The sequence below is a fragment of the Myxine glutinosa genome, chromosome 7 (assembly GCF_964187855.1).
Source record: "Myxine glutinosa chromosome 7, kmMyxGlut1.1, whole genome shotgun sequence".
Lineage (NCBI taxonomy): Eukaryota > Metazoa > Chordata > Myxini > Myxiniformes > Myxinidae > Myxine > Myxine glutinosa.
Genome location: NC_136267.1, coordinates 89022318 through 89034817, shown reverse-complemented (window position 1 = coordinate 89034817; position 12500 = coordinate 89022318). Strand labels below are relative to the sequence as shown.

Genomic DNA, 12500 nt, shown 5'->3' with positions numbered 1-12500 from the left:
CTTTTTCCACATGCGAAATTTGCATTGATATTTATTTAAATTATACAATGGACTACAAAATATAAATGTTTCATGATATTTGTTATATTATATCAACTTTATATGTCAATATTGTTGAAATGAAGATCAAATAGCTGTATGTTGAAATATGTTGAAAAAGTCAAACTTTACATGGGGTGTACTTACTTTTTCACGTGACTGTATTTTTATATATATATATATATATATATATATATATATATATATATATATTACACACTGAATCACAGCTTCATGGTTGAATGAGGTAAAGAAAGCCTTGCTGCATAGCGCGCAGTGGTGTAGGTTTGATTCTCACGGCTGCTCAGAAAACGAATTGGGAGTGGCAATGGACAAAACGTGACATGCCAAAAACGTCAATAAGGTTATGGACCTGCCCCTGCCTCCCCCCCCCCCCCCCCATGACCCGTACTATATATATATATATATATATATATATATATATATATATATATATATATATATATATATATATGTATATATATATATATCTATGTCTATATATCTATATATATATATATATATATATATATATCTATGTCTATATATCTATATATATATATATATCTATATATATATATATATATATATATATATATATATATATATATATATATATATATATATATATATATATATATATATACAGGGTGAGTCAAAAGTAACGCCCGATTTCTGTTTTTTCAGCTGTCAGATTATTTCTGGGATGTCATGTTGTTAATAATTGTCTTGCAGATTATTAATTTTCTTAACTTATATATTTTTTTGTTTTGTTTTGCAGGTTATTGCTGAGAGTTTCGAAAGTCACTGAAGTTGCACCAAATTGAACCATGAATTACCTTTCAATGAATCAACGCATTGCGGCCGTGAAAAATTACTACAAATGTAATGAACAACCAACGATGGCAGCACGCCGTTTGGCACAGGAATTCGATATTAACCGACCCCAGGGAAGAATCATACGATTGATTGTCGAGAAATTTGAAGCAACAGGGTCAGTAGCCACTGCAAAGAAGTGCGGTCGTCCGAAAGCGGCAACGAATGTAGCTGAGGGTTTCCCCCGTAATAATTTTCAGTAATAATTTTCCCCCGAATAAATGGTTAGATAAACATGTCATTCATTTATTTCTACCTTCTTGTGCACTGTAATACAAATGGCAAACAAACAATCAACTGACAGAAATATATATATATATATATATAAACAGAAATCGGGTGCTACTTTTGACTCACCCTGTATATGTATATATATATATGTATATATATGTATATGTATATATATGTGTATATATATGTGTATATATATGTGTGTATATATATGTATATATATATATATGTATATATGTATGTATATATATATATGTATATATGTATGTATATATATATGTATGTATGTATATATATATATATATATATATATATATATATATATATATATATATATATATATATATATATAACTGTGAGAAATAGTAGAAACTGCACAGTACGAGCAGGGTGTCTCATTTGCATGAGATAAATAATTGGGAGATTAAATCAGACGCAGATGTAGCTTCAGGACGGTCGATCTTTAAATCTTGACAAGCTTTCGACCAACAAAGGTCGTCTTCTTCATCGTCCCAAAGTTCAACGGAAGAATGAGGACGAATGAGGGACGTAGGAATAATGAGGAGGAGTTCTCATTCGTTCTCTCATTCGTCATTCATCTCTCACTCTCTCTCATTCGTTGCCCCTGACTTCCCTCGTCCTCATCTCTCATTCATTCCTTCCTCATCCTTCCGCTGAAATTGGGGACGACTAAGAAGAAGACCTTTGTTGGTCGTTGGTCGAAAGCTTGCCGAGAATTAAAGATCGACCGTCCTGAAGCTACGTCCGGGTCTGATTTAATCTCCTGATTATATATATATATATATATATATATATATATATGTATATGTATATATATATATATATATGCATTATATATATGTATATGTATATATATATATATATATATGTATATATGTATATGTATATATATATATATATATATATATATATATATATATATATATATATATATATATATTATAAACAGGAATCAAATTCCTGCGAGGGGCTAAATGTGAAAGAATTCTGACTCAATGCGGGGCTCGAACGACGGACCTCCGTTGATAACGCGTCAACAGCCCACTGCGCTATTGAGCCAGCTGCAATCTCCTCAGAACTTTTCCAAACTTAACACATGTTAATACGTATATATATACACTCACGTGAAAAAGTAAGTACACCCCATGTAAAGTTTTGACTTTTTCAACATATTTCAACATACAGCTATTTGATCTTCATTTCAACAATATTGATGGATAAAGGTGATATAATATAACAAATATCATGAAACATTTACATTTTGTAGTCCATTGTATAATTTAAATAAACATAAATGCAAATTTCGCATGTGGAAAAAGTAAGTACACCCCTACATTTATCACTACTTCAAATACCTAAAATTAAAATCAGGTGCATCAGCTCAGGTGCAAATGATTAGAACATCGTTCGAGAAGATCTTGGAGGAACATGTCTTATTTAAACCTCAGACATTTAGTTTGGTTTGCTCTTTATTGTTGAAGTGTGCGGCGTCACCATGCCTAGATCAAAAGAGCTCTCTGAGGCCTTCAGAAAGAAGGTTATAGATGCCTACAAGTCTGGGAAGGGATTTAAAAAGATCTCCAAACAATTTGAAATCAATCATTTGACTGTCTGGAAGATCATCTACAAGTGGAGAAGATTCCAAACAACTGCCAACTTGTTCAGGCCAGGCCGCCCCAGCAAGTTCAGCCCGAGAGCAGACCGCAAGATGCTGAAAGAAGTCTCTAAGAACCCCAGAATGCTATCACGGGACCTACAGGTAGCTCTTGCCACTGTTGATGTCAAAGTGCACGAGTCTACCAGGAGAAAGAGGCTGCACAAATTTGATCTACATGGGAGGTGTGCCAGGAGGAAATCATTGCTGTCCAGAAAGAACATCAGGGCAAGACTAAAGTTTGCCAATGAACACCTAGGCAAAGATCAGCACTTCTGGAACAATGTGCTCTGGACAGATGAGTCAAAGGTAGACCTATTTGGCCACAGTACCAGAAGACATGTTTGGCGAAAACCAAAGACAGCATTTGACCACAAGAACCTGATACCAACTGTAAAGCATGGTGGGGGAAATATTTTGGTTTGGGGCAGCTTTGCTGCATCAGGGCCTGGGCATCTCACCATCATAGAATCCACTGTGAATTCTTCATTGTACCAGAGGGTGCTTGAGGATAATGTGAGGCCATCTGTCGGAAAGTTGAAGCTCAACCGAAGGTGGACCTTGCAACATGACAATGACCCGAAACATGCCAGTAAATCCACCAAGGAATGGCTGAAAAAAAGAAATGGAGGGTTCGGGAATGGCCAAGTCAAAGCCCGGATCTAAATCCCATCGAGATGTTGTGGGGGGATTGGAAACGAGCTGTGCATGAAAGAAACCCCTCAAACATCGCACAGCTGAAATAATTCTGCATGGAGGAGTGGGCAAAAATTTCTCCCAGTCGATGTCAGAGACTGGTAGACAGTTATAAGAAACGCCTACTTGAGGTTGTTTCTGCAAAGGGGGCAATACCACCTATTAGAGCCAAGGGTGTACTTACTTTTTCCACATGCGAAATTTGCATTTATGTTTATTTAAATTATGCAATGGACTACAAAATGTAAATGTTTCATGATATTTGTTATATTATATCACCTTTATCTCTAAATATTGTTGAAATGAAGATCAAATAGCTGTATATTGAAATATGTTGAAAAAGTCAAAACTTCACATAGGGTGTACTTACTTTTTCACTTGACTGTATATACAAAATATATATATATATTATATATATATATATATATATATATATATATATATATATATATATATATATATATATATAGATATATAGATATATAGATATATATATATATATAAATATATATATATAGATATATATATATACACACTCATACATATATATAAAGACTTGGCATTTAATATGGAATATTTTTTTTGTGGGGGTGAACTTACTTTTCAAGATGACTTAGAACCAAAAGTTCATTGGCATTATGTTGAAATTATTCTAGATTTTGTTAATGTGACCTTTAAAAGAAACAAAAACCACATTTGACATTTCGAAGCAAATAAATTGATCCTTGAAAGTGATGTAAACTGATATCGAACTCAATTCACGGACAGTACTGTGTTAAACTTCTGTACGTTTTCCAGAAGTATCTCTTTATTTTGCACATTAGCCAAAAAAAATTTCAACAAAAACAAAAGCTAAATTATGACTGGGATTACGGACAGTAAAATTACAGTTCAGTGCTTCGTGTAACGCCCACGAGCATTCAGGAGAGCACGGACACGTTGAGGCATGCTGTTCACGAGATTTGCCAAAGTTTGGACAGGAATCGCTTGCCATGCAGTGACAATAGCCTGCTTCAATTCACGCACAGAGGTAGGCTGCTGGTCCAAGTTGTCGATTTGACGTGTTAATTCTGCCCACAAGTTCTCTTATCGGATTCATATCCGGGGACATGGCAGGCCACTCCATATGCTCGACACCACGGTCAGCAAGAAAGTGTTGGATCATGCGAGCACGATGAGGCCGTGCATTGTCATCTTGGAAGACAAAGTTTCCTCGAAAGGCTGCACGAGCAAATGGAAGCAATGTTTCTTCCAGAATGACCCTGTACTTGAACTGGTTCAGGTTTCCATTCAGAACAACCAGGTCAGTTTTGCCCCCTGCATGAAAAGCAGCCCAAACCGTCACCCCACCACCTCCAGCTTGGACTCTTGGCACAATACAATCTTCGTTGTGGGCTTCATGCACTTGTCTGCGCACTCGGACGTGGCCATCATGACGATAGACCAGAAATCTAGACTCCTCACTGAAGGTCACGTGATTCCAGTGTCCTGGCTGCCATTGACGGTGCTCTCTGGCCCATTGCAATCGGCGCTGGCTGTGTTGTCTGGTGAGGCGTGGCTTTCTCAGGGGACACCTGGCACGATAGCCTGCTTGAACCAGTCGTTGGTTGACTAGCCTTCTGGATACAGGCACATTTGTCAGTTGCTGCCACTCCGCCCTAAGCCGATTAGCTGACTTGGTACGGCCATTGCGGACTAACCGGTGCAGCTGCCGATCATCTCTCCTTGTGGTTCTGCGTGGACGTCCGGGCCTCGGTATTGGAGTAGGGACACCCCTCTGAGCATTTCGTTCCAGGATCTTTGACACCTGACCTTGAGTGATGCCATACTGCCGAGCAATGGCACACTGTTTCATGCCACAATTTCGTAAAGCCACCACTCCATGACAAACAGCATTGTCAAGTTGACTGACCATCTCCAGAGGAAGCGGCAAAAACTTTTGTAGACGTGCAGCAGTTGTTTTCCACTAATACAGAATGCAACAACCCTTATATACCCGATTGTGAAGCCAATCGTCAAATGTACCTGTCCTTACATTTTGTCACGCCACCTGTGATATAATCCTGTTATTGACTTCTTGCTGCGAAAGACAATCAGTGACATGGTTCTTTCAACAAAGACATCACCGAAGGGTAATAGAAACTCACCAGATTGATATACTGAGTTCAGAAATTAAACCCAAGTGAAGAAAAAAAAAATTCCATATTAAATGCCAAGTCTGTATGTGTGTGTATATATATATATATATATATATATATATATATATATATATATATTATACATATATATATATATATATATATATATATATATATATATATATACACATGTGGTGGATTATGGAGAAGAGAACTGCCCATTGCATAAAGCAATAGCAGCTTATACGCTGCTAACTTCAGCATCAGTCAGCCGACATCAGGCTTAAGAAGTGTTTTATTGGCAGATCGTCAACCAACCACGTGGCAAAAGAAATCAATCCACAGACGCGTTTCTGGTTCCCTGGCCCTCATCTCTATTGACAGAAGCCTTTTTATGGAAAAAATATATCACAAAGCTAAGCACGTTTCTCACAGTCTGAGAGTCCTTTAGGTGTTTATTTGCAAACTCCAAGCAGGTTTTCATGTGTCTTTCACTGAGGAGAGGCTTCCGTCTGGCCACTCTGCCATAAAGCCCAGATCGGTGGAGTGTTGCAGTGATGGTTGTTCTTCTGGAAGTTTCTCCCATCTCCACACAGGATCTCTGGAGCTCAGCCAGTGACCATCGGGTTCTTGGTCACCTCTATTACCAAGGCCTTTCTCCCCCGATTGCTCAGTTTGGCCAAGCGGCCAGCTCTCGGAAGATTCCTGGTTGTTCCAATCTTCTTCCATTTAAGAATTCTGGAGGCCACTGTGCTCTTGGGAACCTTCATTGCAGCAGAATTTTTTTCTTAGGCTTCCCCAGATCTTTGCCTCGACACAATCCTGTCTCTGAACTCTGCATGCAGTTCCTTCGACCTCCTGGCTTGGTTTTTGCTCTGATATGCATTGTCAGCTGTGAGACCTTATATAGACAGGTGTGTGCCTTTCCAAATCATGTCCAATCAATTGAATTTACCACAGGTGGACTCCAATCAAGGTGTAGAAACATCTCAAAGATGATCAAGAGAAATGGGAGGCACCTGAGCTAAATTTCAAGTGTCATAGCAAAGGGTCTGAATACTTATGTCACTGTGATATTTCAGTTTTTTCTTTTTAATAAATTTGCAAATCTTTCTAAAATCCTGTTTTCTCTTTGTCATTATGGGGTACGGAGTGTAGATTGATGACGGAAAAAATGAATTTAAACGATTTCAGCATAAGGCTGCAACATAACAAAATGTGAAAAAAGTGAAGGGGTCTGAATACTTTCTGAATGCACTGTATATGTATTATGTATGTATACATATATATATATATCTATGTATATATACATATATATATATATATATATATATATATATATATATATATATATATATATATATATATATATATACATATATATATATATATATATATATATATATATATATATATATATATATATATATATATATATACACACATATAGTATATATCCATCCTCAGCTGAATATGGCCATGGCGTAAGAAACGTGTCTGTGGATTGTTTCCGTTGATTTGCCAGTAAACACCTTCTAAAGACAAGCAGGCTGACTGATGCATGCTTTATGCATTCAATGGTTCAGTTTTGCCCGCTCAGCAACTGCCAGAATGCATATTTTATATTGATATTTTTATTACCTCCACCACCAAAGGTGGATGGAGGTTATGTTTTCACTCTGGTCTGTCTGTCTTTTCTGTTTATCCGTTTGTCCGTTTGGTTGTGAACAAGATATCTCAAAAAGTTGTGGACGGATTCGGACGAAATTTGGCAGAGGTGTAGCGTTTGTGACAAGGACTAAATGATTCGATTTTTATGAAGATCTGGATTCGGATCCGGCTACTATAATTTTGAAGTGATTCTTCACCATTGGGAGGTGGGGCCAAAAACGATACATAGCAGGATATCTCAAAAAGTTATGGACGGATTTGGCCGAAACTTTGTGGACTGGTTGTGTGTGAGACAACGAAGAATCGATTCGATTGTGGTGAAGATCTGAATATGGATTCGGATATGAGAATTATTTAATTTTTTAAGTGATTCTTCACTATTGAGTGATTGGGCTAAACCCAACACATAACAGGATATCTCAAAAAGTTATGGACGGATTTCAACGAACCTTGGTGAACAGGTTATGTGTGTGACAAGGAATAATCGATTCAATTTTGGTGAAGATCTGGAACTGGATCCGGCTAGTAGACTTTTTAAGTGATTCTTCACCATTGGGAGATAGGGCCAAAAACGATACATCGCAGAATATCTCAAAAGGTTGTGGACGGATGATTTTGATTAAATGTGATTCTGTATTGTGATTTCTCTGGTCTACTCTAGGATACAAAACGTAAACTGTTCACCTGGCGGAGGTGTGCTCTCTACTGAGTGCCGTTGTAGTTTCCAGCTGCAATTTAAAGTCCTTACATCTATCTATATTTCTTCCTTTATTATTTTTTTAACATGGTCAAGGCTCGTGGAAGAGCTGGGGCACATAATAGATCAGGATCCAACATAACAAAGGGAACAGCAAGGGAAAGGGGACAGACCAACAGCAGAACAAAAGGAGAAAGTAGATCGATACGGACAAACAAGGGATGCAGGTGACGATGAGCGGTGGAGAAGAAGGCAAGGGATGAACAAGATGGATACATTAGCAATTTTTTGGGAGAGGTGGGGTGGTTTTACTGGTGCAGAAAAGATCATGGTTTTGGATGGGGGGTGACTTCAGATGTTGGTGAACAGCTGTCTTGAAAACCTGGAGGGAAGAATGAGCTTGAAGAGAGTGTTGAAGGTGGTTCCATAGGTTGGGAAAAAGAGGAATAAAGGAGTGGAGGTGAGCACTTGTTCTGGATTTAGGCACTTTCACTTGGAAGGGGTTGTTTGTGGACCGTTTGTGTCCTGCAGATACCTGAGGGTGGGAACAAAGCGCAGAGGGTGCAAGTGCAAGACCATAAATGATGCGGAAGAAGACATAGAGACCACCGTCCAGTAGGTTATGACGAAGCGATGTGCCCATTGACTCGGCTTCATCACGAGGGATTCTAATGATTTTGAAAGCCTTGGTTTCCACAGCGTCAAGCTGAGCAAGATGTGAAGAAGAGGAGCCAGGCCAGAGGACAGAGCAGTACTCCATCAAGCTGTGGATGAAAGCCTTGTAGTTGGATAGGAGCTGAGGTGTGCCAAGGAAGGACTTTGCATGATGGAGGATGCCCAGTCAGCATCTGGCTTTGGAGGCCAACTTTGATATGTGGCTTCCCCAAGAGAGATCATGGCTGAGAGTGAGACTCAAGAGTTTGATTGACTGAACCTCTTCGAGAGGGTTGTTGAGAAAGTGGATGGGAGGGTTTGTGGTATGGTTCTTTCGGAGAGAGAGTGAGTGTGTGAGATTTCTCAGGATTGAAAGACATGTTCCAAGTGTTTGTCCAGTTTGTGATTTTGTGAAGGTCTGAGGAGATGGGAAGAGGCTGCTGCCTGTCTGGCAGAAGGATGACGGATGTCACGGTAGAGAGTGGAGTCATCAGCAAAGTGATAAAGAGGATTTCCAGAGAGTCAGAGAGATCGTTGATGAAGATTAGGAATAAGGTGAGGTGTGGTTGTTGTTGTTTCGTATGCAGCCAATGGCTGCTGGTTGCATCATTTATCTGGAAGTGCATTTGTGTGGCTGATGCAGTGCCCCAATTACCAGTCAGCTGGTACTCAATGTGCCCACCTCAGAAGGATGGCAAGCTGAGTCGACCCTCCTGGCGTTAATTCAACGATCGACCGGGATTCAAACTCAGGATCCGAGGATCCCAAGCCAGCATCCTAACCGCTAAGCCAACACCAGGCTGATGTGTGGCAATGGATACCTAAACAGGATGATGTGTGGCAGACACCTCCTGTTGGTGAGGACTTCTGCAGCAAGTGCTGCTCTGGCCCAGAGGTTCATAGTTAGCATTTCAGTAAGAGATATATATTGTCATGTCCCCGGGGTTACCACCCTTGGGTGACAGATGACCGAAACAAGCTTTAACTCCGAGGCGTATTTTGGAAACTTGGCAGGATTGTCTTTGGCGTGCGTGGGAAAGGCCCGAAGCCTTATCTAATGGGGAACACATGGTTTTAATCCAAACCCACAGAACAAAGAAACAAAACAAGACAAGAAATGAAAGTCACAAATAATTATTTAATGAAAAGAATGCAAGCAATTAACATGAATGTGAGGTAAAAAACCTATTTCCTAATTTGAGACGTCTCCACTCAGACTCGTATACAAACAAGGGGAAAACGAAAGTAAAAATAAATGATGTTTCGTTTCAAGCCAGCCAGCACTTAGCTTTGCGTCCCCAAATTGCTGGTAGGACTTGCTGGTCATCGAACAAGAGTCACCGCACGGGAAGTGCACAAGATGGCGCGGAACCGCACCTGTACCCAGCCGCCGGCGTGAGGCAAGCAGGCAGGATCCTTCTTTGTTTCGCTCACGACCTCCTCTGTCTCCGAAGAGCACCACCATCAACCAACACCCCCTCCTCCCACGTTGCAAAAGTTCCAATGCCCTGACATGTCTCCTCACCAACACACCCAAGACAACAGCACCCACTCAAGCCGAGAGTCAGAACGAAACAGCAAGCTTACGCATTCTTCCTCTTCTCAAACCTTCCAGCTCTCTGACATCATACAACCAATCCTGGCGTCGCATTTACATCAGTCCATGGCCATGACCAATCGTCATCTTTGGGGCGGGGCCTCACGGTCAATGACGAAGGTCGAGGCATAGCCTACCCTTCACGAGTCGTCGGGGGGCGGAGTCTAATCTCTGTTCCGGAATGTTCGGATGACGTCGTGGGGCGGGGCCTACTTGCCCGAAGGAATGTGTGTGTTTCTGTCGGGCTTGTCGGTTTAATGGCCGGGCTTGTCCGTTTAATGGCCGTTGTTGTAACAATGGGGCCAATTGCTTGGTTGGCCAAGATTTTGTAAGAACATTGGGGAGAAATCACAGGGGGACAATTACACACTGGGGTTTATTAATCTTACGCCCGAGAACTAGTTAACACAAAAGCCATGCCCCTTATGGCGACATGCAAACACTTTTTCCCTCAAAATTTACCCAGCTAATGTAAATCGAGGTGGCTTCTTCTTCTTTGCGTCACACGGTCCATACTAAAACCTACACATTCCTACTTTCCTGAGGTATTTCATGCCTACCCCCACAAATGTAACAATATGTACAGTATAATATGCAAATGTAAACATAAAATTATTGTGTTGTTGTTTTTACCCTCGCCAGAGGAGAGGGTATTGCATTTGAATCCGTTTGTTTGTCTGTTTGTTACTTGCCGGAAAGATTACGGCAAGTATGTTGATTGGTTGGTTTGTCTGTCTGTCTGTCTGTTTGTCTGTCTGTTTGTGCACAGTACTACGTCTACACCGTTGCACATAGAATCGCCAAACTTTACACACATATTTGTTTTGCCCTGGAATAGACTGTGCCCAATTTTTAACTCTCTCGGCCCAAGGCCTCCATTATGACGTCATAATTGGATAATTCGACAAGTACAAAACTTCATCCAATCAAGATGCAATTTCTTGAGTGACATGATGGCATAAACTGGTGGAGAAAAAAATAATGATGACGTCATCGGTCACGTGGTTCGCCCGCCATCTTGGAAAAATCGAAAAACTTTGCACCTCTATATCTCCGAAAGTGCTGAATAGAAGAAATTGAGACATGGCTCATTGTAAAGAACTCTCCATGGGGAATAAAATATGTTAATGATGATGTCATAGGTGCCTCCATTATGACATCATAATTCGACAAGTACAAAACTTCATCCGATCAAGATGAAATTTCTTGAGCATAATCTAAGAAAAAATTAGTTTAGAAAAAAAATAATGATGACGTCATTGGTCACGTGGTTCGACCGCCATATTTGTTTTAACACAAAAGCCTTAAAAACAGCCGAAAATACATCCTGGCGAGGGTTTGCAATCTGATTGCTCTTTTTCTTGTTATTATTATTAATTTTTTTCAAAGAAGAAAAAAAATACAGCCAACCACAAATTTGTGCCATGTAGTTGGCCTAATCCTGCAATTTTGGATGAAGCGGAAAAGAGCAGCCTGAGTCTCAGGCTTGATAAGTATGCTCTCTACTGTTTGTTACAAATCTTTTCAGATTTGTATTAAATTGTATGTACAGAATTGTCTTTATAGAGCTTTGGGGGCGTTTACGACAAGTTGAGAAACGTATCAAGGCCAGAACCAATGCTGAACTGACCGTTACACTATCGGAAGAAACTCGACTGAAGATGATTTGGGCAAGAATTTGTGATTTGGTCAGGGTATCGAAGACAACTCGTATATTCTTCTTGAAAGATGCTATAGGGACTTCAATGTCCAACATCATGCAGTGCCAGCAGACGGGTCACGAACACAAAGTCCATGTGATGAATAGCACACACATTAGGGCTGCCAGGATAGGCTAGAGGTATGCACATTCACTTATGAACGGTCTAGTCTGTGTTTGAATATATCGATCCAGCTATAAACTGTCATCCTGGTGTATTGCATCCAGGGCGATTCATCAATGTGTGTTACATCTCTCAAATGTACATTGACTTTGGCGTCCCATCTGCCAGCATTAGTTGGTGGATGTTAAAGATCCCACAGTGGCCTTTGCGAAGAGCACCTGAGTTATACCTGGTACTCTGGCCAAATTCTCCAGGTCCTGCTCTGTCGTACATGGGGGCACCGCATCAGCGGCACAGATGCCCCCCCTCCCCCAGCAAATTATGCCACCAACAGCCATGTGCTTCATATGAAAGGATAATAATAAGGCACATATTGATGCCTCACTCTGAATACGAAACACCA

General features: G+C 40.0%; 2 protein-coding genes across 2 annotated transcripts in view; one reads left to right on the top strand and one right to left on the bottom strand.

The window, feature by feature from the left end:
- Positions 1–1155, top strand: part of LOC144892966 (uncharacterized) — a 14796-nt gene extending 13641 nt beyond the window's left edge. The window contains exon 3 of the mRNA XM_078781986.1: positions 821–1155. Coding sequence (XP_078638112.1) covers positions 821–866 — 46 coding nt within the window. The 3' untranslated portion in view covers positions 867–1155. The remainder of the gene's footprint in view (positions 1–820) is intronic.
- The window catches only part of HOXD3 (homeobox D3), a 198445-nt gene that overhangs the window by 183020 nt on the left and 2925 nt on the right, over positions 1–12500 (bottom strand). The window lies entirely within an intron of this gene.